Source organism: Panthera tigris, chromosome C2, assembly GCF_018350195.1.
Source record: "Panthera tigris isolate Pti1 chromosome C2, P.tigris_Pti1_mat1.1, whole genome shotgun sequence".
NCBI lineage: Eukaryota > Metazoa > Chordata > Mammalia > Carnivora > Felidae > Panthera > Panthera tigris.
The window spans coordinates 65,229,752-65,256,879 of NC_056668.1; the positions used below are offsets into that span (position 1 = coordinate 65,229,752).

General features: G+C 36.7%; 1 protein-coding gene across 4 annotated transcripts in view; it reads right to left on the reverse strand.

Annotated features, from left to right (window-relative positions):
- Nucleotides 1–363: 363 nt before the first annotated feature.
- The window catches only part of GSK3B (glycogen synthase kinase 3 beta), a 194,140-nt gene continuing 167,375 nt past the window's right edge, over nt 364–27,128 (reverse strand). For 3 of the 4 annotated variants that reach the window (XM_042998985.1, XM_007098347.3, XM_007098346.3), the window contains 2 exons: nt 19,308–19,406; nt 364–5,313 (listed from right to left, as the gene is read on the reverse strand). In XM_042998985.1, the coding sequence (XP_042854919.1) occupies nt 5,246–5,313; nt 19,308–19,406 (167 nt within the window). In that variant the 3' untranslated portion in view covers nt 364–5,245. Of the gene's footprint in view, nt 5,314–13,847; nt 13,898–19,307; nt 19,407–27,128 lie in introns of all 4 variants that reach the window. The other variant, XM_042998986.1, reaches the window with a different exon arrangement.

Here is a 27,128-nt window from a genome sequence, read left to right on the forward strand (position 1 = left end):
AAAAGAAAATACAGCTACACCAAACCATGAACACAGTAATCAAAGACAGCAGCTTATACACATTTTAAAAATTTGTCCCTTTCAGGGACATTTCGTTCTTTTCAAAGCAGTGTCTGCAAAGCTTCCTCTACATCAAATCCAAAGGTTTCCAAGATGGAAGCTGCACCTCTTGGGGCCATACAATATAATAAGATCATTTAAAGAAGGAGAACTAGTGTTTGCATCTTGATTTTTATAACAAAGATCCATGTTTCTCTAATTGGAGGAACGGAGATGGTGATGTGACTATATACCGCAGTAGCAGAATAGGTAGGGTGAAGAAAAGAGGGTTGGGTACTGAAATAAAGACCACACACTTGTGAATTTTAATTTCATTTCCAGGCTAACCTACTTTTTATTTAATGCAAATTACAGTACCAGTTAACTATTTCCAAACCAAGTCACATAGAACGAAATGTATTTACAAGGGAATGGGGAAAGGGAAAAAAAACATTGAGCATACTTTTCACAAAAAAGTTTATATTTAAAATGAAAAAAATATCAGTCACAGAGGCATTCAAGTAGTAATAATGTTATACAGATTTTGCTTTTCCTTTATATCAAGACAGATTTGCACAAGTGTTTGCAATAGTTTGTATACAACCCACAGTCCTTTATATATATATATATATATATATAATAAATTTTGTTTAGATTTGTTTTTAAGATGGAAGTGGTCACGCTAATTGGTATGTGTACAGGCCCAAGTGATCCATCGGCAACACACTTATAAATGCAAATTTTACAGGCAAGCACATTTTCATACATCTATCTGTATCTGCCTGTAGACAGATATAGTAAGAAAAAAAAAAAACAAACAAAAATGAACACAAGGAAGTCTACTTTGTCAAGCTAACCCCTTATGTACTGGTTGTCATTTTGCTTTTATTGCAGAGGTACAAAACGGAGCAACAAACGTGAATAAAATGTCATAACCCTTGTGAAAATAATCCAAACCCCAGGGATTATTTTCAAAGCCTCTCAAACGTAGACCTTAGTCTGGGACTCTACTCTGCTTTTCTCTCTTATTTTCAGTGGCTCAGGTTTCTACTAGAAAAGACAGATTTTATTGGAAAACATGCTTAGTTTATTTTTCTATATAGGGGAGAAAGTGTTCGGCTCTGTGATTAGATGATCACTAACATCAAACAATAGAAATCAGATACAATTTTGGTTTAAAACAAAGAAAAAAAAACCCCAAACTCCTGGGGATCTGGCATTGGCCAAACTTCCTTTGGAAGATTCCAAAGTTAAATCCCTTAAAAAGGAAAGGGAAAAAGAAATGAAATGCCAGTGTCTTTATATCCACAGGGATAGAGAATACAGTAGTCCTCTCAGAAACCTTTGCATTGGTGCAGACAAGATGACTGGTCAGGTAGGCTTTGTTAAAACACAAACCAAAAATATGTGTCTAAAAATTAAGAGGACTTAAAAAACTGACACAACATGTCACTGGAAAGAAGGTGCAGTCTTCTGCCTTGCTGGAATGAACACACGATGTTTCAAAAATAGCAACCTTTGGTTTGGTAAAGTTTTTTTTTCTACTACTCAAGACATCTTATATGGAGTACTCGGAGGCAAAACAAATGATTTTGATTTTTTTCTTTCAAAAAAGGCCTTCATGATGGGCACACAGTAAGAATTAAACTTATTTTTTTAAGAACGAAATTAAAATGACATTTTACTAAACAGGGGTAGAGGTGGCAGGAGGGAGGGGATGGGCTAAAAGTTCCCTTGTTACAACGACAGCCCTCTATCAGCATGCTGGAGTTCCGTGCAGTAACTGCTAGTAATTAATTGCACTGTAGCATTTTAGACCACTGATGTATCAAAACTCAATACTATTAAGAAACTCTGATTTATAAAACCATCTCTCTCTCTCTCTCTCTCTCTCTCTCTATCAGGAGGGAAGCAGATAAAGAGGAGGGCATGTAAGGCTCCCGGAATCTGCTGTAAGACCCATGGTTAGGATTTGGGGAAGAGATGAGCAAACTCGAATCTATTTGGTATCTTCCAGATCTAGGGCTCGCTGGCACTACACTAAGTCCCTGGATGGACTTAAGTATGAAATGAAACTCATCACTGGTACTGAGGAGGAAACAACTGTTCAGAACCAAAACCAAGGCAGGGCTTAAATGAAATGAGATCATGAACATGGTTTCCTCTTTCCACTCCTGAGCATGGTATCACTGAAATTAACTGTGGAAGGGGCAAAGACACTGTTAGGAGCGAGCTAGTATTTCAAAGGGAAAGGGGTGGGACAGGGACACATGGATAGAAAAACCAATTAAAACTTAAAAAATGAAAAACAAAAACAAAAAACAAACACATGGAAGCGAAGGCACTCCAAACTATATAGATACACTATACATTGCTAGAGTTATTGTTACAATAATACAGGCCGGTACCTACTGTACAGAGTTAAAACTATATGGCTTTAAAAAGCTCGTCTACATTTTGTCTGATTATTAAACAGAATCACTGCCCTGAACAGTAACTTTTTGCTCATTAATAACAGTTCCTGGGTCCACATATTTACATACAAAACAATAAAACTTAAATTTAAAAACACTGAAAGAAAATATAATGTACAAGCTTGAATTTGGTGAGGAGCTTTTATTATTATTATTATTATTATTATTATTATTTACAAAAAGATATTCAGAGACCTGGATCTCACTTGTATAAAAGAGTTCTGTGATACCGCCATGATCCTTGAGAAAGAAAAATCACACACCTCAGCCCTCACACACACACACACACACAATAAAATGAGAGAAAAGCATTGTACTTTTCTCTCTTCTTCTCTTACCCCAATTATGGGGGCAAAGGAGGGGGGAGTGTTTCCTAAAACAAGCACAGATTTTTTTATGGACTCTAGTGGGTATACCAAGTCCAGAGTATGTCTGTGTCCAAATGTTTGGCTGGGCAGTCTGGTGTGAAAGCAGGTTTACTTCTCTGTCAGAGACCTGCTGTTCAGCTTCTTTATAAATCTTTTCTGAAAATGGTCTATCAAAGCCATTCCCTTTAGGAATTACCCAGCCAAATACTTTGATTCAGACTTCTTTCAAATCTTAATTAGCTCTCAGAAGCCCATTAGAAAATGTAAAAGTCAATTTGTTTGATTTGGTTTGACTGAGTGTGTTTCCTTTCTCACGAACTCTGATACAACCAGAGGTTTGAGAAACCCTTTTTGTGGCCTAAGAGCTTAGCTAAACAGTGAGTGAAAACTAAGATGGCTCACAGTTGCCCTTCCGGGTACTGGTTCACTTCAGCAGGCAGTAGGACTCTCTTGGAGAGTCACACACACTTGGTTAAGAAGCAGGACAGGGAACTGGGACCTGCGTGAGGGCCGCCAAGAGACTCCACTTCCCAATCACAGGGATGGGCTCAAGACCCCGAACATGACCTCAGGTGGCAATGAGGGTGAAGGGAGGCTACAGTCTAGGGCTCAGCTCCTCAGCCCTGCAGTCATCAGCTAACCTTGGAAGGTGTGTAGGGAAAGAGTGGTAGAAAGGAAAGGCGGCCATCACTCAAGTGATCTTTAAATGTAAAGTACAACTGATTGTGCCTTAAAGATTCATAGGTCAAGTAATGGCCCATAAGCACCAAGGTGACTAAGGTTCATTTTCGAGTATATAAGGCCCACAAAGATGGCAACCTTAAAAGTATAAAACAAACTAGTTGTGAAAATCTATTTCCTCACTGCAAACATAATCCTTCAATCCTCTTTGCTTTCCAAGGAATATTGCTTTTTCTTCAAAAACAGAGACTGAGTCTTACACCGTTCACTGATACACAAAGAGAACAGAACAAAAACTCTTAACTGGGTGTGGGGGGAAACATTCTTCTTCTCATGCTTCAACCAGTTGATTTTGATACTGTGGACAAAAACAAAAATAAAAGGCAGTATTGAATCTATGTATATATAACATATATACATACACACATTTATATAATCAGCTTTCCTATAAAGTCAGCAGGTACACGTGACTGTTTATACCATTTTGATGTGTAGTTCTTAAAATTCCTACCATCTAAAATCATAATGGTCTATCTGACATAAATCAATAAATAAAAATTTAAAAGCATGAGGTTAAAAAAAAGCTGAAATTAAATACAGATTTCTAGATTTGGATTTAAAATTAGAACTATGTGCAGAATGTGGCAATTTCTGCAAGCTCAATTTGTAATTAAAAAATATGAAAAATAAACCAGTAGACTGTTACAGTTCACATTATTTAACTATAATGTCCTCTCAAGTGTCTCTTTCCAAGGGAAGCAACTTTAGAAACAAGTCTGGACAAATTCGTTCACAGTGCTGAGATCTGGCCTTGGCCTGTGCCCTTCCTCCAGGTTCATCAGCTTTTGACCTCTGCAGCCAGACTGACTGGCTCAACACCCTCTCAGCCTTCTCCTAGGCCACTAGGTTAAACTGTACTAAGATCTGCAGAGAACCTTCAGTCAGGCAAACAAAGACCTGCACTCGGAGCACGCTTGCTCCTCTGATCGCCTCCTCTTGAGTTTCTTCACCACTAGCACTGATTACGAGCAAAACAAGACCTTATCAAGTCAATTAAGAATCTTCAAACTTTATTGACCTCCCTGGGTTACATACAAATGATACACATTTCCTTTTTTGTCTGACACACCTGCCACCAATATGCCAAAGGCAAGTCTTCAAATACCAGAGGATATGGATTAATTTTACAAGTGACATTTAAGTCCCCACTGAGTTATACCTGCTAAAGCTCCCAACCAATTTCAAGCTGTGCACTAGCCCAAAGTCTTACACTTGACTTGAAAAGAAAACAAAGTTCAAAAAAACTTCAGCACAGAACAAAGTCTTCTTCTTTGTGGAAGGGGCATGAGGCAGGAGTCCTGTTTTTAAAGTATACAACAGCAGACTTTTGATAAAAAAGATTGTCGTGGGAGAGAGATTGTGTGTTCTAGTGCTCCGCTTCCCTCCCCACAACCCCTCCCACCCCCTGGATCTCCCTCAAAGTGAGAATACAATGAAATTGGTTTGTATTTATAGATATTTTACAAGGTTAAATAAGAACAACAATAATAATAAAAAAATTGAACACTAAAATGAGCAGGTTTTTTTTCTCTTTTTAATTTTCTTTCCAAACGTGACCAGTGTTGCTGAGTGACACTCAAGTAACTGGTGGTTTTTCCTGTGCAGTTGGCCGCTGGGGGCTGTTCAGGTGGAGTTGGAAGCTGATGCAGAAGCAGCGCTGTTGGTCTGTCCACGGTCTCCAGCATTAGCATCTGCAAATCAAAAGTCCCGAGAGAGCATGAGCAGTGCTGTAACAGCCCGAAAAGAAAAGCACACTGCCCGAATTGCAGACTGTGAGCCGGTGGTCTTCCAAGCTGTATCTAAAAATGTTTTAAATATGGCCAATACCATAAAATCCGAATTTCTTTCTGCTTAGAGCTAAACCCATGCCTTGGCCTGGTCCTGGTGCAGGAAAGATAGTGTCTTTGAGTAAGTTATAGACTCAGGGGGCCAGACCCCACTTATGCCAAAACTCTTGCTACAGCTGGGATTAACAGTACATGCATGAATACTCAGTTGGGAGTCAGCTCACTTGAAAATAAATGAACATCGCACAGCTGCGAAAACTTGCTAAAAGTTCTGAACCGTGTTATAATGTGCCATCTGCTTAAGTGTAAAATGGGTGGAGGCAATGAATGTAATACGGGTCAGTGTTGAGGCAGAAGCGCTATGCATAAATCAAGTTCAGCTGTTCACTTTCTAAGTACCCCCCCCCCTTTAAACTCCATTATTATTTCACAGCATCTATTAACATTTAAGCAGTTATTTAGTTGCATCTGGGGCAGCACTGCCTCTCAGGTAGGCAACAAGACTGCTGTTCAGTCGGCTAGTCCAGCCACATCCCTGTGTCATCATGTATGTGACTGTTAATACACAGCTGGGCAAATTTTCTCCCTAGCACTTCATGCTAAGCCTTGAGCAAGAAGAGAAGTGGCTTGACTGGGATGGGTAACTTCTATGAACCATCTCCCTAGAAGTCATACTGCCCTTGACCATACAAGCTGGTGACACTAAAAAACAAGTCCAGAAGTTTTGTCTCCCTAGAGGCTATAGCTATATCCTATGATGAGTTAAACAACTGTTATGGCTGAATGTAACATTTGGTCCTTGGATCTTTCTTGTTTGAATTTTCTTAATTAGAGGAAGAAACAAAAAAAACCCAAAAACACACAGGAACTCTTCACATAAGGATTAGGTGTTCAGTTTATCATTCCAATGGCTACTCTATAAAAATTAAACTTCTTTTCTAAATTCCTGATTTTTCCTGCCCTCCAGCCTTCCTTCTATATATTTAACTCAGCCTTTGGGGAAGAAATGTTTATATCTCTTAATTTGGTTACGTGTAATTCATTTAATTTCCTTCAAAACACTTAATAGCTGCTTCTACTCCTATTTTCATGCAAATAAGCGCAAATATTACAGCACCAGGGTCCATGCACAGACCATATTACATTCATTAACTCATCGGTATGGCACATAGACAGGTGGCAGGGTATATGACACAGAACCTTTCTCCAAGGGCAGGTACATGCCTTTTCCAATAATCAGTAAATAACAATGTCTAAAATGTTTTCTTCATGACTCCTGGTCTTTCTTAGATATGTCTTTCTTAGCAGGAATTTTACTCTTCAATGATCATCCAAATTCTATCATCAGGGATAACATCAATTTCTGTCTATGCACATGTTGTAAGCCTTCCTCAAGAAAAACAATCATTTTCGTAATTCAGGCACAGGCTGCTTAAAAAACAAGTCTAGAAAGAGTCTGAAAGGCCACAGAGCTATTTCAGAATTACAATGTTCTTCACAAGTCTAAACTGATTGTGGCATTTCCCGTGCTTTGGCGGACGCTCAGAAACTATGCGTGATCATCACCAAATAGCATTCCTCTCTCATTTTTAGTATGTTCTGGTCTTCTTCAGGACTTAAGAGATTTACCAATCATGAGGAATTTATCTGCTTGACCAATTAACAAATATACCAGCACTGTTAGCAGCTCTGGCCATGTCAGCCGTCAGCTACACTAGAGGACAACCACTAAGGCTCATCTACAAGGCCATCCAGCTCATTATGTAAATTTACTCTTTAGAAAAATCCTATTGTGTGCATGTAACCAGAACAAATTCACCTTCTGAACAATAAAATTTGAAAAGACACTTAAGCTCCTCAGATTTGTCATTTAATGATTTCATATTTCTTCTCTGAATTATCTCCAAATCACTTAGCAACTAAAATTTTAACAGCTCATTACTTTGATTACAAATATCCTTGATACCTAAAGTCACACGACTGTATTCATTCATCAAACAAAAACACCTTTGCCCACTGCAATGAATTCCACTTAAAGTCAAATTATATATGTCCTTGAGAAAAAGAACTGAGATCTGTTTTTCAGAGGCAGACAAAGTATAGGGAGGAGAAACCCAAAACAAAGAAAATATAAAGTTCTACAAACTCAATAGTAGCTCCAACAGAACACCTGGCTTAGTGACTGAACAAAACTACATTTCAGATGCTCTTCTTGGTACATACTTACTTTGTTCCTACTGTCAAGTCAGAAACCTTATTTTATTTATTTAAAAAAAATTTTTTTTAACATTTATTATTGAGAGACAGAGATACAACATGAGCATGGGAGGGGCAGAGAGGAGGAGACACAGAATCTGAAGCCCGCTCCAGGCTCTGAGCGGTCAGCAGAGCCTGACACGGGGCTCGAACTCAACAAACTGTGAGATCATGACCTGAGCCGAAGTCGGACGCTTAACCGACTGAGCCACCCAGGCACCCCTTATTTTATTTTATATAATTGAATATGGGCCTTTTATAATAAAAACGTTTATTAATTACAAATTGTCACTGGATTTGGATGTTTACTGTAATTTCTATAACGTTTCTTCTCAAACATTTAAACAGTGACTGTTTAAAAGCAGCAAAATTCATTTTGCTCATTTCTCCTGCATTCCTTTCCCTTTAACATTCATACTGGTAAAATTGATGCTACATGGCATTATGGTTTAAAGGATAGGCTAACGTCTTTTGATTATAAAGCATCCAACTCAACTATGAATAACCACAGACTGACTATACAGTCTCTTGTTTTTAGTCTTGAGATGCTATTTTGAAATTCACAATGACACATCTTTCTTAAATCTAATCTAATTCCACAAACATGGACTAAGAGACCTAGCAGTACAACTTAACAGCTGTGTGATCCTGTAACAGGTTATTTAACCTATGTCTTAATTTCCTCATCTGTAAAATGGAGATAATATCACTTGCCTATGAAATAAGACCCATAAGGTGCTTTAGCACAGCACCTGGGTTATAGTAATTGTTCAATCAATGGAAAGGTAAAAGAGACATCTAAAAATACATAAATTTATAGTTTAGTGTGACTGCAATAACCGCCATCACCACCACAATAAAGGGGCAGCAACTGTTAACATCTGAGTGCTTACCAATGTGCCAGACATCATACTAAGTACACTGCAGCATGTCATTTAGCCCACAGAACAACCCCAAGAAATAGGTATAATTATTGCTCCCATTTTGCAAAGGGGAAAATAGAGGCACAAAGAAATTAAGTAATGTGCCCAAGGTTGCAGAGCTGACAAGCGGGAGAACTGAGTTGAGTACAGAGGGATTAGAGGAAGAGAATGATGGCCTTTATGGGCAGTACAGGGGACAGAAGAAAGGATTTCCTGGCAAAGGGAGAAAAGAGCTTAAGGGGACTTTCATTCAGACCCAACTCCTATGTAATTGATTTACTATGATTTCTAAAAGCCTATTTCTATTATCTAAAAGGGTTACTCATTAAAACAGATCTGTGAATTTATGATATGAATTAAAAATACAGTTATTTTATTTCCTAATTCTCAATATATATGGGGTATACAGAGATACAAGTGTTTTGGAAACAACTATAGAGGTGATATTTCACTGACATCTAAGCTTCTTAGAAACCAGTGCCTATTACCATCCTTCTAATGCTACTTCAGAACCAATCAACCAACTAACCAACCAACCAACCAACCAAGGACAGATTTCAGGGAGAATGGAGAGAATAATCAGCTTTGAGGAATGAAGGTATAAGATCATTCTTACACACTGTGGTAGCCGCTTTCCAAGATGGCCCCAATGAGTCATGCCTCTTGGGTGTCGATACCCTAAGGTAGTCCCTTCCCCCAGGAATAGGGCTGACCTATGTAACCAATAGGATACTGCAGAGGCAATGAATGGTGTGTGATTTCTAAGGTCAGGACATAAAAGACACTGTGGTTTCCACCTTGTCCTCCGTCCTCCTTCTTGGATCACTTGGTTCAAAGGAAACCAGCTGCCACAATGTGACACTTTAGCAGCCCTATGGAAGGTACACATGGTAAGGGGACATGCAGCCAGGATGGATTCACCAAGCATATAAATGAGCCATCCTGAAAGCAGATCTTCCAGCCCCAGGTAAGCCTTCCAATACCTGGAGCCCTGGCTGACATCAACCTCATAAAAGACTCTGACCTAGAATCATCCAGCTAGGCAGCTTCTCAATTCCTGACCCATATAAACCATGTGAGATAATAAATGTTTATTCTTGTTTTAAGCTGCTAAATTTTGGAGTATCTTAATCTGTAGCAACAGAAAACTAACACATACACATAGGCCAAATAAGTTAAATGCCAGGCAGAATTTACACTCACAAGCCCATGAGAGCATCCCTGACCAATTCCCTTTATAAGATTAGGTATGCTCCTAATAAAATATAAAAAAGGCAAGGAAAATGGTATCAGATGATCAATTGTTTTTTCCCCTAATTCTAAGAAGATTCTATGGTTCTGTAGCTTTTGTGCTGGATAGCGCAAAGGGAATTTGTGTACGTATTTACTGAAACCAACTTTATTCTGTGTGGCTTCAGAGACAAAAATGACAAGTAGGGCAACCTCATAGTGAAGCTAAGACTGAAGCCCTAAGGTATCTGGTTCCTGATAAAATTCATGAGGGTGCAACTTTTGTCCCACAGAATTTTTTTTTAAGCTTATTTATTTATTTTGAGTGAGAGAGACAGGGAGAAAGAGCGAGAGCATGTGCAAGAGTGAGCAAGGGAGGGGCAGAGAGAGAGAGAATCCTAAACAGGCTCCGTGCTGACAGTGGGGCTTGATCCCACGAACCATGAGATCATGACCTGAGCTGAAATCGAGTTGGCTTAACTGACTGAGCCGCCCAGATGCCCCATGCTCTAGAGAAAATTTTGATGTACAAAATTCCATATATAATACACATACATTTTTCTCGGAGAGGAACCATAGCTTCTCCCCTACCTCTCAGCCTTTCAGAGAACTGTCAGAGTGGCAAGATAACTGAGTCATGGATTCATTGAGCAGCTGTCTCAATACTGAGGAAACTGTCCCACCTAGTTGCTCAGGTCATAAACCAAAAGTGATCACCAGGATTCTTTCCTTTCCCTATCCCCCTACATCTAATGCATCAGCGAGTACTGTCTATTCTCCCTCCCAATGTGTTTAATCAAATGTACAAATGGCAAGGGGAAGGAGAGTGAATGGAAAGTCCCATTTTTATAAACTGTTGCCAAAGTGTTTAAATGAAAAGAGAGTTAGTAAACAAGGAAACAAGCTGGGAGGGAAGGACAGAAAACATAGGAGGCTGGGGGTTCCAAAGGCCTTGCCACCATGAATCAGCATTCTGCAACTATGGGTTTATAAAAGATAAAGCCTTCTAAGTAATATAAGTGCTCACTGGCCCCGCAGCAACAATGGAAATGTTCTATCTACACTCTTGTATAGGGTGGCTGCTAAGCTACATATAGTTACTTAATTTTAACTGAAATTAAATAAAAATAAAAGCTTAGTTCCCTATTTATCCTAAACATGTTTCAAGTTCTTAAAAGCTATAAAAAATCATTAAATTTTTAGTATTTTTATTATTGACAGATTAGTGAAAGAGCGTATTTCAAATATATCAAATCCTTTTTCTATTTTACATGTACTTTATAAGTATATTTGGCTAACTTTAGGTACACTTTTATTTCCTTATTTCTTTTATTATACTCTCCCAAGTCCATTTTATGTTGCTATTTGCCCCTATTGTCTTTCTATTAACAGTTAGAAATGTCTCACGACAGGTCAACTCCTCTAAAAGATAAAATTTTGGCAGCCTGGGATATGTTACTTATACTGTGTAGCTAACTCAGGAAGTTCCTATTCAAATTGTTCCAAGTGGAAATATGTTTATTAAAAAAACATATTTTAGATATTAGAGTTATTAACTGACACAGGAATAAGACCATTATTTACAGAGAATCAAATGGATACCCTCAACTTGTATTTAAATTGAAACCATAACCTACATCAATGAAATGAAAGTATCATCTGTAAGGAAAAGGACTCAATTTTCATTTTTCTCTTTATAATGTCTACTATGAGTTTTTGACAGTTTTGGGTGTATAATAATGAGGGAGAGGGAGGGGGGAACCCCTCTTCAGCAAAGCATCATTACCTCTTTTTTCATATTTTTCTGAGGAAAAGATGTGCCACAAGTAGTTTCAGTCATTTCAAAAATAGAACTGCAATTCAGATGCTAGTGAGCCAAACTAGTCCACTAGCAAAGTTGGAGGGCTTGTCAATAAGACTGTTTATATTTTATCTGCCAGCACCAGAGAGGTGTTCTGGGCTCGGGCATAGAGGACACTGAAGAAACGTGGTCATTCAGGGTAGGGAACTGAAGGTCATGGGGGCACAGGAAACACTTTCACCTAATTTAGGAATAAAGAATATGCTTATATGAATATAAGCAGGTGACTTCAGGCAAGAAACTAAGGAATATTTGAAGAACATCTAAAAGAATATTTGATAGGAGGTTCATCAACTTAATCAACTTTTGGAGGGGGGGAAAAACCCAGGTACAATTTTTGACTCAATGGGAGAAAACAGGTTTTGAATAAAAAGAAACAATTTCTGGGGCACCTAGGTGGCTCAGTTGGTTGAGCCCCCCCGACTCTTGATTTCAGCTCAGGTCACGATCCCAGGGTTGTGGGATTGGGCCCCATGTTGGGCTCTGTGCTGAGAGTGGAGCCTGCTTAAGATTCTTTCTCACCCTCTGCCCCTCTCCCTCACTCGTGCACTCACTCACTCTCTCTCTCAAAAAAAAAAAAAAAAAAAAAGGAAAAAAAAATTTCCTGAAAATAATACTTAGTGCTGCTCTGATGAAAATAATAACTAAGCTGGTTTGACTTTAGGTATCTACATAAAAAACTTGCCAAGTGAACTTGAAACCTTAACACAGGATAGGTACATCCTCATTGGTGTCAGTCATTGTGTCAAACCGACACATGTGGATGGATGTATTTCAAACACAGAGCCAATAGGAGGAAATGAGTATAGCACTGTACCTAAAAAAGACACCCACATTCTTGGGCTACCAAGTTAGTAATACCTAAAAATACATGTCCACACATGCACACAGCACCTTCTCCCACCCCCACTCTGGGCTGGCTAATGTTAAGGTAATGGAGAAATGGAAAAATATATCCACTGCCAGTGGGCAGTGTAAACTGGGACATACTTTCTGGAAGGCAATTTGATATGTATCAAAAACTTAATCTTTCATTATCTTTTGACTTGGCAATTATACTTTTAAAGACTGAGATATAACACAAATGTCCAAGAATAAGTAATTAAGTTAAATAAATTATGGTATAGGCTTAGGATGTATAGTCCTAACCCCCTGCCCCCTGAATACCATAGCCCATTAAAAAAAAAAAAAAAAAAAAAAAAGCACGTCTCGCTGCCCATTCATATATAGACTAATATGTAAAATGTTACCTTTCATTAATCTTAGGATTGAGAACATGGGAGGCTTCTATTTTCTACAATAACTATATATTATGTTTTTAATAGAGAAAATTCCCCATTTTTAAAAGTTATATACTATTAGAAATTCCATATATATTTGGGTTAAGATAAAGAGACAACAGAAAGGACATGGTTAGGAAATGGAACACTTGAGGGCATACCCTCCAGATTCTACAATCAGACAAGATACGGATTCAGCTTTCCCAGAACACACAGTACAGTGGCAAAGAGACAAAGGATAACAGTACCTGGGGAGGGGATGAAAGGATGGTAACCATCATTTTGGAAAGTATTTGATATATGGACTTAATTTGTATAATATTTTAACTCTCAAAATCAGTGAAAACAAACAATGGGAGAAATTATTCTGGGTGTAATTCTGTCCAGCTAGAAAGAACTGACTGGCGATGTAGGTGACAGGAATTCTGGAGTAAAAATAACTGTAGTAGCAAGTAAAGGGAACCACTGGTCCTGGCTAACTCTGAGCCATGACTTTAGTCAATGTATTCAGTCAATGGATTTCAAAAAGTTCAGGAAACAATAGGTATGATTTTATGGCTATAGTCTTCAAAAGGGGCTCAAAACTGACAAGAAATAGAACATCAGAAAAAACAAAACTCTGACCAAGCAATTGCAAATAATCTCAATGCAAAGTAAAGGGAGAAGAACCAAAGAAACCAACTGAAAGGGTTTTCTCTGATAAAGTCATAATTTTAAATATAGGTAACATTAAGAGGGGCACATATCCAAGGAAGAACAGAAAATAACAATATGAACCTGTAAGAACAGGCCAGTTTCGGTTTAAATAAGGTAACAGCATAAGGTTTTCAAAATAAGGTCAAGAAAAGTTAAACCCTCTGACCAGGTAAAAAGACAGAGAAGACAGACCTTGTCCAACTCCTATCATGATTCCCTTTTCTGTTAGAAGGGTTTTCAACCTGGAAAGGATATAACAAAAATCCTAATAAACAAAATGCAGCCCAAGGAAGGTGAGGGCAATCTATACATTTTAAATGTCTTTAAACCCAGAATCAAAAGTCCAAGAAATAAACTCTTAAATGGATTACAGAAACCCACAGTGGACAAATAGTAGACACTAGAAATTTTCCTAAGTCTTAAAAAAAAAAGTTTAATTTCCATTTTGATAGTTACCTTTTTGATGGAAAACATTTCTTGGAAAATTTCCTGATAACAATAAAGCATTTTATAGAACTTTTCATAACATTATTATACACATAAGCATTGTAAAGTTGGTCTATAGCTAAGCAAACAAGAGGGGTAAACAATCACTCAAGAGGCCACCAGAAAAATAATTTCTAATAAGCCTTGCCTAATACTATTTAACTTATTTTATCAGTAACTTGGGTAAAGGCAAAAAAATCTCTAAGTAGGCCCTGCCTTGCTTGTACTGTTGGACATAATTTATTAGTTGCTTAAAAGGAGGCCAAAAATTGTTATGTTTATGAAACGTGTACATGATATAGAATTGTACAGAAAACCTAACTCCTTGACACAGAACATATTCAGGATCAGAATCTGAAATCCTCATTAATATGGAGGGTAGTTGGTCATTATAAAATTTGAAGGACTTTTGGGTGTAAGGATTGGGCTGGTTCTATATAATTCCAGAGTAGGAACACAGAATGGAAGAAAGTATAGGGGACAGATTTCAGGTTGAAAAAAGGATAAACTTTCTAACATAAATACAGACAGAATATGCTCATTCTTGCAGTAATGAGCTTCCAGTTACTGAATATACAGAAGCATGGGACAGATGGCTAGTTCTCGCCAGTCAGTAAGGTGAACTGAAATCAGTGGTTTTTATTTATTTATTTTTTGAATATCAATTAGTATTTTATTTTGTTTTGTTTTTGTCAATTACTATTTTTATGTTTTTTCAATATATGAAGTTTATTGTCAAATTGGTTTCCATACAACACCCAGTGCTCATCCCAAAAGGTGCCCTCCTCAATACCCATCACCCACCCTCCCCTCCCTCCCACCCCCCATCAACCCTCAGTTTCTTCTCAGTTTTGAAGAGTCTCTTATGCTTTGGCTCTCTTCCACTCTAACCTCTTTTTTTTTTTCTCCCCCCCCCCCATGGGTTTCTGTTAAGTTTCTCAGGATCCACATAAGAGTGAAACCATATGGTATCTGTCTTTCACTGTATGGCTTATTTCACTTAGCATCACACTCTCCAGTTCCATCCATGTTGCTACAAAGGGCCATATTTCATTCTTTCTCATTGCCACGTAGTACTCCATTGTGTATATAAACCACAATTTCTTTATCCATTCATCAGTTGATGGACATTTAGGCATTTTCCACAATTTGGCTATTGTTGAGAGTGCTGCTATAAGCACTGGGGTACAAGTGCCCCTATGCATCAGTACTCCTGTATCCCTTGGATAAATTCCTAGCAGTGCTATTGCTGGGTCATAGGGTAGGTCTATTTTTAATTTTTTGAGGAACCTCCACACTGTTTTCCAGAGTGGCTGCACCAATTTGCATTCCCACCAATAGGAAATCAGTGGTTTTTAAATTTAATAGCAGAACCACTGCACTGAAAGAAACCTTACTCAGAAGACTGATATACAAAACAGATAAAGAGAGAAAACTGCTCTAGTTAAAATTCCCTACCACATCTCACACTTAACTCATCTGGCTTTGGACCAGATAATCTTTAAAGTGATTCATGTTTGATCAGTAAAACTACAATTTCTCAAGATTTATTACTCTAAATAGTTTAGATGAATGGTCTTCCAAATGGAGTGAATGAGAGGTGGGAGTGTGGAGAAAATCAGAATATACACACACACACACACACACACACACACACACACACACACACACACACATACGTACACATACACACACATATAAAATTGTGTTATATATTAATATGTATAATAAAATTATATATCATACATATGCAAAATCATATTTTATTGACAGAATAGTATATATAATTTTCAAGAGTTTCTTATCAGAGCCATGATCAACTATAATGTCCCCAGAAACTGAGGTATTTTAAAAACAATTTAGAAAGAAAGTTTTTGAGAAAAAAAAAATCAACATCCATACCCACTAATTTAACACAACTGTTTTAATTTTTGTATATGTTTAACGTGTTTCTATCCATAGACAAACATTAATTTTGGCACTTGCCAACATGGTACATAAGATTTGATGAATATTTCTACAAATGTCTATAAGCTCATAATTATTTATAATTACATAAAGATGGAGATTCCATAATATATCAAAACAATTTCCTCCTGTTGACCATTCAGATCAGACTGGCTCTCCTTGTTGTTATTATATAATTATTCCTATTTGTATCTCTGTACACGGTAGCTTTTTGTCTTCTATTAGAAGTATCCTGAAGTTAAGATCTCCAAAGTGGGGTTAGTGAACTAAAAAGTATGAACTCTGGTGGTTCTTGTTATATACAGTAATGCCTTCCAACAGGTCTTAAATCAATTTACCTGCAGTCATCACCTGAACTCTGAATACAACACTAGTTTAAGCACTTTTACACTTTACATCTTCTCACAAGTCTATGTAATGAGTATTTACTATTCCTGTTTTTTATGGATAAGGAAACTGAAGCCAAGAGAGACAATAAGAGCATGTATATTTTAAGTTCTTATTAAAGAATATAACCCACATTGCCAAATTCTTATTTAAAATATAAATAATCATACATACATATTTATTTAAATATAGACAGCTGTTAATGCTGCATAGTCAATTCCTTCATCTAGATCAGCATTTCCTGAGACACGTTTGGTAACATACTTTAGTTCTTACTACTACCCCAAAAGAAAATGGTTTCCCCCTGACTATACTGTGGGGTTATGCTGTTGGCTTACACCATGGGGTGCTTAAAAAGGTATCCTTATGAAAACTCATTATTGCATTTATTATTGGAATGCTGAAGGGAACTTCATTTAATGTATCTCTTATAGTACCAAATCTGAGGCCCCAAGGGAGAAATACTCAAAACAGCAGGGCCAGAAACATTTTGCTTCTCCTAAGCCATCAGTGTGCTTATTTAATGAACAATGGGAAATTTTAACAGGTAGCATTTCTTTATTTACTTTAGCCACTAGGAGGAAGTTCAAGGCAGTTATCTGAAATCCTCTTTGGTAAATATTAAGATACTCAAGTATTTTCTCCCTGTATTAAATTCCTCATACTCTATTTTACTTCAACTTTGAAGTAAACTCTTAGGACAAGAGTCCAATGTCATTTCCATATTTATACTGAAAGCTGATTTCAACTGCTTTAAGAATACACACACACACACACACACACACACACACACACACACACACACAGTAAAACCTTGGATTGTGAGTTCTTCAAGTGTTCTGCAAGATGAGCAAACATTTCTAATATATTTTAACCTAATAAACGAGTGATGTCTTGTAATAAGTGTAGTACCTGATGGAGAATGTCATATGACCACAACTCAGCCAATGGTTCTTGAAATCCAATTTGATACACAAGTGCTTTGGATTACAAACATGTTTTCAAAACAAATTATCGCAAACCAAGGTTTTACTGTATTTTTTTGGCAGCGGGTGTGTGTGGGGGGGAAATCTGCTGTAACTTGTATCAATGCAACATAAAGATCAGGTTATACTATGCTTCGACCGGGCAGGTAATATGCCCCAAACCTTACTTTAATTTGTTTAGTATCTCATACTAAGGAAGTCATTTAAAATTACCCAAAACTTACCAATCATAATTCTCATTTGTATTCATAATCCAAAGCAATTCTAACAAAACTCCTGGAAACTAGCTCAACAAGTAACTGCATTAATTCAGGGTTAGGGGCTGTTTCATGTTTTGAACAATCAACCTACTCTACTCAGGCCAGGGATTTATTAAGTTTATTAATAGCTCATCTAAGCAATTCTATCTTGCTTTTAAATAAATTGGTCATAGTTTAAAAACATTTATATTTAAAAAATTTAAAGCACAATTCAGCATATATTTGATTTTTACAATATTACTCTAGGAGAGTACTGCCACTCATTTTACGGGTTGAGAAAACTAATAAGACATTACTAAAACTAATGAAGTTCATATGACTTTCTCAAAGTAGCATGTGCTGATGGAACTAGAACTAGAAAAGAAACCTTTCTAGACTTTTTCTGGAATGAAGGTAGGACATGGAGTAAAGTGAAATGTTTCTCATCTTTATTAGCAATGTTCTAAAAAAACTTTGCAGAGGAACAAACAACTGTGTGTCAGAAAACAAGAAATGAATTATGACCTTTCTGCTGAATGCTAAGAACTAATAATGAAAGATTTTATCTCTCGCAGCATCAATGCCCTTAGGCAAAAATGGGTCTGATCAAACTCAATTCAATGTAACAGATGATTTAAACTTCATTTTAAACAGCATCTAGCCATTCTTCGGAGAACCTTTAAATTCATTAGAGAATTGGGAGATTTTCAGAATATCTGCAGTTCTCACAAAATCAGGCCCCATTACCTGGCTAAGGAGACTAGCAGTATACCCGAGCTCTAACCTAGGAGACCATGAGGGCATTTTTTTTTTTTTCACAGATGAGATCTAGTCACTTTTGATCTAAATCTTAAGTGTATTTACACTACAGTTCTAGCCCTTTCAAAATATTAAATTATACCAATCTATATTTATACTTCTTGAAAATTTGCCTCTCTAGTATACATATATAGTTTACATTCAGAGTGATGGAACTAAAGTAAATTACCTTCAATATTATTACATTTGTACAGATTGTTTCCTGGTACAAGTATCTCATCTGACCTATATTAATCAAGAAATTATTTGAAAAGAATGATTTTTAATATAACAACTAAGATGACAGAATTTAACATTAAGATATTTACAATTTATATCTAAAGTATTTATGGGGTCCTTTCATGCTTTTTGGAAATAAAGAAACATTTTATTCACATTTATTCATTTGGCTGTGCTATGTTTTTAATACCTGGATGGTATTAAATGTTCACATGTATCAAATGAAATAAAATGGAAGTAATCATGTCTTTAAAAAAAACAGTATTTTTTTTTGCATTTAATAACTTGTTTTATTTTTTATTTTTTTAAATTTACATCCAAATTAGTTAGCATATAGTGCAACAATGATTTCAGGAGTAGATTCCTTAATGCTCACTACCCATTTAGCCCATCCCCCCTCCAACAACCCCTCCAGTAACACTCTGTTTTCCATATTTATGAGTCTCTTCTGTTTTGTCCCCCTCCCTGCTTTTATATTATTTTTGTTTCCCTTCCCTTATGTTCATCAAAACAGAATATGTTTTTATGGAAGAGACTTATGTTCTCACCTGAGGCTGCTGTGGCATTTGTAGGGGTTGAAGCAGCTGCTTGAATCCGAGCATGAGGAGGAATAAGAATGGTAGCTAGAGGTGGATTACTTGACAGTTCTAAAGAGAAGTAAGATACGTGTTAGAACCCATTTTGAACTCTGTATGTGAAACTACTTTTATTGTTAACAATAAGCATAAAATACTGCATTAAAACACTGCCTTAACAGAAAAAAAGACATGATAAACCTACATCTAAAACTAAATCAATGAGCTAGAAATCAATTTATAGACAAAGTCCACAGAAATGTTGTACACATAACTAAGGCACTATCTGCTAAAATTAGAATATGTCTGAGAAGTAAAGATAGGTTAGGGAACTGTACTGGCTGATGGTTTGAGAATAAGCATATCACTAAGATATATTTCCATCTTTCATTAACTTAAATATACTAGGTTTTCCCATACAGCTCTGACAGTATTTGACTACAGGAATTGAGAGTGATGATGTCATAGAAAAGTGACTAGGACTATTGTTTGCGTATGCATGCATGGACCAAACTACCCGACTGTTAAAAGTTTCATTGCTTTTATTAAAAATAATTTTTTTAAGTTTATTTATTTTGAGAGAGACAGAAATAGTGCAAGCAGGGGAGGGGCAGAGAGAGAGAGGGAGAGAGAGAGAGAATCCCAAACAGGCTCCATGCTGCCAGCGCAGAGCCTGACCTGGGGCTCAAACTCATGAAACCATGAAATCATGCCCTGAGCCGAAAGCAAGAGTCAGACGCTTAACCGACTGAGTCACCCAGTTACCCCAAAAATCAGAATGGTTTTATTCCACTCTATTTTCCTTTTTAACTCAGTAAGATCATTACTTTGATTCTAAGTTTGAAATAGGCTTTTTTTACCTTCATGTAGAAGTTTTTGTCAACTGTAAACAGAGTGGCTTTCTTTAAAGAATCAAGTTCTATATATAAGCCTTAAGAAGCAATTTAAGATGACACTGGATCTAATGATGCACACATATAGCAAGAAGTGGTAGTGAGCTCTTACATGTAGGTATCTGGTATTAGCTTTGGTAACGTGACTGTTTTCCTGGTCTGCCCGGGATAACTCTGGTTTATTTTTGTTATCCCAGCATTTATCTAGTGACTGTTGATTTTCATGCTCATAAGTGTTGCAATTTGAAGGGATAATTACACAACCATACTAGTTACAGGAAGACATTCTTTGAGCTACTGCATACATTTTGACAATTTACAGATATGGCATGGAATAAAAAAAAGTTAAACAGTATAATCTTAAAGTAAATTCACATAACAAAATTAACCATTTTAAAGTGTACGGTTTAGCGGCATCTAGTACATTCACAATGTTGTACAACCATCATCTCTATCTAGTTTTAAAACACTGTCATCACTCAAAGGGAAACCTTTAGCACTCATTCCCCATTCGTCCCTCCCCCCAGCCCCTAGCAAGGGAAATAGTGTTTTAATATAGTAGCTTAAAAACATTTTCTGTTGCAAAGCCCCTGTTAATATGGACTTATTCAAACTGGTGCCTAAATATCTAAATTTTATACTAAATGATACCAGATTCTGGTAAAAATAAACAAACAAAAAACCCTCAACAAACCTATCCCAAGATTTATGAAAAATAAATGGGAACAAAAGCCTAAAACTGAGTGAAGACTATTTATTAATTTTTCCCCTTAAATGAGAAGATGTAAGGCAGCTTCCCTGGATAGAAGTATTTCTCATGTCTTCCCTGGAAGCCAGTTAGAAAACCATTGCCTTAATGATCAAGTTTGAAGAGATGCTGTTTTCTCACAATCAGCTTTTAGCTGTTTTGGTTCTCACAGAGGAAAAGGAAGATCCTAAGTTGTTTTATTTCTAGTTAATCCAATTTTAACCCACAATCTTGTATCTATGAAAGCAACAGAATCCTAATTACCATGGCTGATGACTCTATGGTTCTAGTAATAAAAATTAATGCAGGGTGTGGTAACTACTTTTGATTAACCTAAAAGATTTACCATCTCAATTACAATTAAAATCTGCTAAAATAGAAAGGCTTCTTAAAATTCATCCATCCATCCTCCCATCTGTCTATCAATACTGAGCATAAAACTGTGTGAAGTCAGAGAAAAAGATAACCATCTTTGATTAAAAGAAATTGAAAATGGAAGGTCAACTGCACAAATAAGCCAGCAAGAAAGGCATTCAACCTATTCAGGATAGGGGCACTTTTAAATTAAAAAGATCTCTAGGAGGGACACCTGGGTGGCTCAGTCGGTTAAACGTCTGACTCTGGCTCAGGTCATGATCTCACGTCACGGTTTGGGAGTTCGAGCCCTGCATTGGGCTCTGTGCTGACGGCTCAGAGCTGGAGCCTGCTTCAGATTCTGTGTCTCCCTCTCTCTCTCTCTCCCTCCCCTGCTCATGCTCTGTCTCTCAGAAATAAATAAAAATTAAAAACAAACAAACAAAAAAATGATCTCTATGACTAAGTGCCCAACATCTAAAAGAAAATCTAAAAACGGAAAAGATGACCAGAGATTTTAAGGCATTTTGACAAAGCCACTTTTAATATTATCTGTAAAATGAACTGAATATCAGCAGTCTGTGGTCACCGTACTTACTGCCCATGCTGCCCACTTTCTCCCATTCACTTACTCTCTTATCAGATCACCTATCTTTCTATGTATCTGTATATCCAGTTGAAGGGTCATGGTGGTTTTAGGTCTCTCTCTCTCTCTCTCTCTCTCTCACACACACACACACACACACACACACACACACACACACACAAACACAAACACAAACACACACACGTGTACAGGGCTTGAAAAAAGCAACCTCTTTTTCCTTAGGAAGTAGATACCATTTGGGTCTAGGGTAGGGAGAGAGGGGTAACTAATGAAAAGAAAGGAGAAAAGTGAAGAAAATAAGGAAACAAGAAAAAGAGAAGCTGTGGGATCCTGGAGGTTTTGCCATATCCAAATACAGAGGGGAGAGTAAGTAAATTCCACAAAACAACTACAAAGACTAGATTCTTAACCTAGAGTCAATGAGTGGCCTTTGGGTGGAGGCAGGGGGCTTTTGCAAGTTTTTTTGACTTTGACATACTAAAAGTTAAGGAATCCTAAACCCTTCCCATATCTATAACTCACTATCCTTCTTCTTTTCCTTAATTATAGGGATTCCTTGAAGTCCACTGCTTTCCATCTATTAGCTTTTCTCTACTTCAGAGAGATTGTTAATTGTTGTAACTTTTGCCTATGTGAAAAAGGAAACCTCCTTATATTCTTGCTATAGTCCTGTTCTCTACACTAAAGTCTATTCCTTTTGTGGGGACAGATTATGGGCACTTCTATGGGGCTGGTACAAAATGGCTGTAATGATTTTTTGCTTGCAAGAATTACACCCACTCCCAGTCTCCCTGTCTATCCATGACAATGAAAAATAAGGGAATTGAGGCAATGAGTGCAGATCCAAACTGCAGTGTGGGCACAACAAAGCAAAATAAGATGACATTTTAAAGGACAGGTACAGCAAAGCAACAGAACTTTTCAGGATCAGGGAGAGTGCATGTATTCTTGAAGACAGAGAATAAGAAGTACAGAAAAGACTGAAAATAAAAAGTAAGCTGACAAAAAAAGGAAATAGTATTATTTAATAAATATTTGTCCTAGGCTTGAGAGTACGGAGATAATTAAGGAAACAAGGAGGTCCGTAATACTGAATTGGGGCTAGTTCGGAGAAAAGGTATGAATAAGATAGACCATGTTATCTCAGAGACATGGTTGAAAACAACATAGCAACAGGCTCAGAAGGCTTTGGAAACGTTAATGATGATAAAGGTTTCTTTAACCAACTGCAGATACCATGAAACTATCCATCAAAAAAACCATATAGTAGTTTATCAGGGAATATCAAGAATCTTTTGATGGTGTATCAATCATTATGTGCTCCATAACCAAACACTTTAATGGACAATTTAAATAAAAGCAAAATGAATTTTAAAATAGGTATCGATAAAGCCAAGATACATTTATCCAATTATCCAAGATACAGGTGTGCTATTACCAAGGGACACATGCACCCCCATGTTTATAGCAGCACTATCAACAATAGCCAAAGTATGGAAAGAGCCCAAATGTCCATCGATGGATGAATGGATAAAGAAGATGTGGTATATGTATACACAATAGAGTATTACTTGGCAATCAAAAAGAATGAAATCTTGCCATTTGCAACGACGTGGATGGAACTGAAGGGTGTCATGCTAAGTGAAATTAGTCAGAGAAAGACAAAAATCATACGACTTCACTCATATGAGGACTTTAAGAGATGAAACAGATGAACATAAGGGAAGGAAAACAAAAATAATATAAAAACAGCAAGGGGGACAAAACAGAAGAGACTCATAAATATGGAGACCAAACTGAGGGTTGCCGGAGGGGTTGTGAGGGAGGGGGATGGGCTAAATGGGTAAGGGGCATTAAGGAACCTACTCCTGAAATCATTGTTTCACTATATGCTAATTTGGATGTAAATTTTAAAAAATAAAAATAAAATAAAAAAATTAATAAAGCCAAGATAGATATTCATCAACTAAAAAGCTGACTGAATTCATTTAACTAAATTTTGCTGCACTGTTGTTTATAATGCAAATGAAAGAAGAAACATTCCCATGAAAGGGCAAACTGAATAAACTCAAACATACCTGACTACTTGATAAAGCAATCTTTTAAAATATTAAAACAAAACATAAATCTAGTTGACGAAACCTTAAGTATTCCTTAACTTAAAGTTTCTATTCTTCCAAATATGAATCCCAAATTCAATGATAAGTAGATAAGAAACTTTCCTAGGTTTTTTTTGGGGGGGTAGGGGGGACAGTGGCTCAGTGGGTGGGTAGGGTGTATATGTTTGTTCAAACTGTGTATAGTGTGAAAGCTGAGGATAAGTTGGAGAGAAGCAATCAATGTGCTAACCAGAGGGAAGAAATCAATCCCTTTGTTCACCAGACCTTCTCTAACAGTGATGTAATAAAATATCACTCATCAGGTAGAGAGGAATCTTCTTCATTAGTTCTGAAGCTCAACCTGCAGACCTGTCGAAAGGAGTCACTGAAAGAGGCAGACGTGCTTTTTCTTCTGCAATTAGGTCGAGGTCTTCATGTGTATATCAGGCCTCCTATATACATGTGAAAATTGCCAGTGGTTGTCTGTTATAGGTAAAGTGGTATTTCTCTCACAAAAAGGTTTAGACAATTTCACAATGGCATGCCCATTTCATCTGTGTACTTTTCATGAGAAAGAATTCAAATGCTAGGATGTACACCTTGATTACACACATTACTGAATCCTAATGCTGCTTCTATGGATTTTTTTTTTTAATAAACAAATAACCCTATTATAACTGCTCCTTTCTTCTCCTAACAATTTCAAAGTGTCCAGAAAATCCCTGACCAAGTTTCTAACAAAATCTTAAAATTAAATAAATAATTAAGCTTCTTAGAAGGTCAGACAAATAGTAAAATAATTAGAAGGCTCACTACTGCTTCTTAGTGATATTAATGATGTTTAATATGAGGACTACATAATATCTACACAAATCCATGACTACTTTGCCTTGGAACTGCCTAAGAGGGAGCATCACAATTTGTACCAGTCACCAAAAAATGTCTGAATGTGTTTAGTATACTACATTTATAGCAGTGACATATTTTAGAAGCTACCCAGCAAAATGTTAGTATTTTAAAAGATCTGGTGATGAAACCCCCAACCAGGACAATGCTTGCTAAAATAACTTTCCTTGTAAAATTTCATACAAATTAGGTAGAAAATTTGGTATTGGGAAGGTGTAGTGGGATTAACTGTAGACTCACTTAAACATACAAAGCAACCAATTTCCCAATATATTCCAGCCATGGAATAGGCAAGGAATTGGTGAATAAAGAAAATACTGATCCCTGTTGGAATTTCCTGATTCCAATTCCTGAGGTCTGATTCAGTTATGTCCAACCTTTGAGATCCAATGACTGAAGGAAAGAGGGTGTGCCAAAGGTCTCTTCAGGTTTCCAACATCTAGATGAAGATAGTATCATTCAGGGGGTCCCAGAGCACTGAGGCCCCAGTGCCAGAAAAATGAGATGTCTGATAATCTGTTTTGTGAATCCAGAAGGTCAAAAGGATCTCCAAGTTTTCTGTCCCTTGTTCATTCCTCTTCTTCCTCCTCTAGCTGATCACAGAAATGCTTGTTTTAATTATGAGTAATACTAGTGATCATTTATTGCTAGTTACTTGTGGCACAGTAACAAATATCAAATTGCAGTTAGCTTTATTGTTAAGCTTTACTTTAATACAGCCCTGTATTTTACTCAAGTGTTTAATCTTCATAGTTCTATTCATATGGCAGGTTTACTAGTTAAAACAACACTAACAGCAACTAGAAGGCACACTAGAAAAGTCCAATAAATACTGGTTACATGAATATTGTGTTTACTTAAAGTGGCATGTATCACTCAAACATTCATTAAGCACCTACTACATGCAGATCAGGAGTTATCTTTATTTCACTTGGGGAATTAGTACAGACTTCACTGAAAATGTATGAGGCTGGAGGAGGGTTTTATTCTGCCTATAGCAGAACCTCACTAACACCCTCCCACCCCAGTGTTTCCTATCTCTGAACCCTCTCTAGCTATACAACCAATTGGGGGATTGATTCTCCTTTTCCAAGTTCTTGTATTACCCGGCTTTATTCTGGTCGTTCATTTATTGCTATTAATATGTGCTTTAAAGTTGCATCTGCACAACAGTTACATCTTTGCCTTGGTAAACAAGATCATCATTTGGAACCACTGATCCAAAATCAGAATACAGAAGATCAAATAGAACAACATCAAACAACACTTCTTCCCTGGGCAGAAACACTCTTTGAGTGTAACAGTGATCTAGAAGGAAAAGGAGAAAGTACTACCAGTGATGACAGCCCAATTTCAGAATGGCTGTTAAGATAGGGCATTTTAATGCTTAAAAAGAAAGGGCCATCTCTCAAAATGATGGCACTCTCAATTTAACACATTTAGTTTTATGGAAAAGGATTTCAAGAACATATCTACACATTTCATGTGAACAGATACAAAGACTCCTGCATATCCTTTTCACTAATATGCACAGAATCAGAGTCACAGCGCCGTAGAGATTGCATATACTCTATACACACCAAATACACACACACTCTTTAAATCCCCAAAGACATATTATATATATTCAGACATACATAGAGCCATAATTATATCTGATATTCTGGGCAAATATAACAATTTGAAATACCAAAATAAAACAATCTTCACTCCTTTTAAAAAGCTTGTAAATAACAGATATGTATAAATAAAGTTTGAGCTAAATTATTTATTCTTCTTCAAGTTGAGCCTTTTCTTTACTTTAAAACGCGTATGTCAAAGCTGAAGTTAATAAAAACTTTGGAGGCTTCTAAGGACATTAAAGTTAGCTGACTCTATTAAATAATTAAATAATTCTTTAATTAACAATTAAATATTTAATTATTAAACAAATAATTAAATAAATCTGATTAATATGAAAAACTGTCCATTCACAAAAGTCCAATATTTTCAAAACCATATTCTAAAATCTAAGTCTATTTATTTTCATGTCAGTTTGTCTTATGAATGTAATTTACTAGAGAATAGGTAAATAGCATTTACCAGGCTGTGATTCATTATTGCAATAAACTTATTTAGGACCACAATGCACAATGAAACACCACTTCACATCCACTAGGATGGCTATTAAAAAAAAAAAAAAGGAAC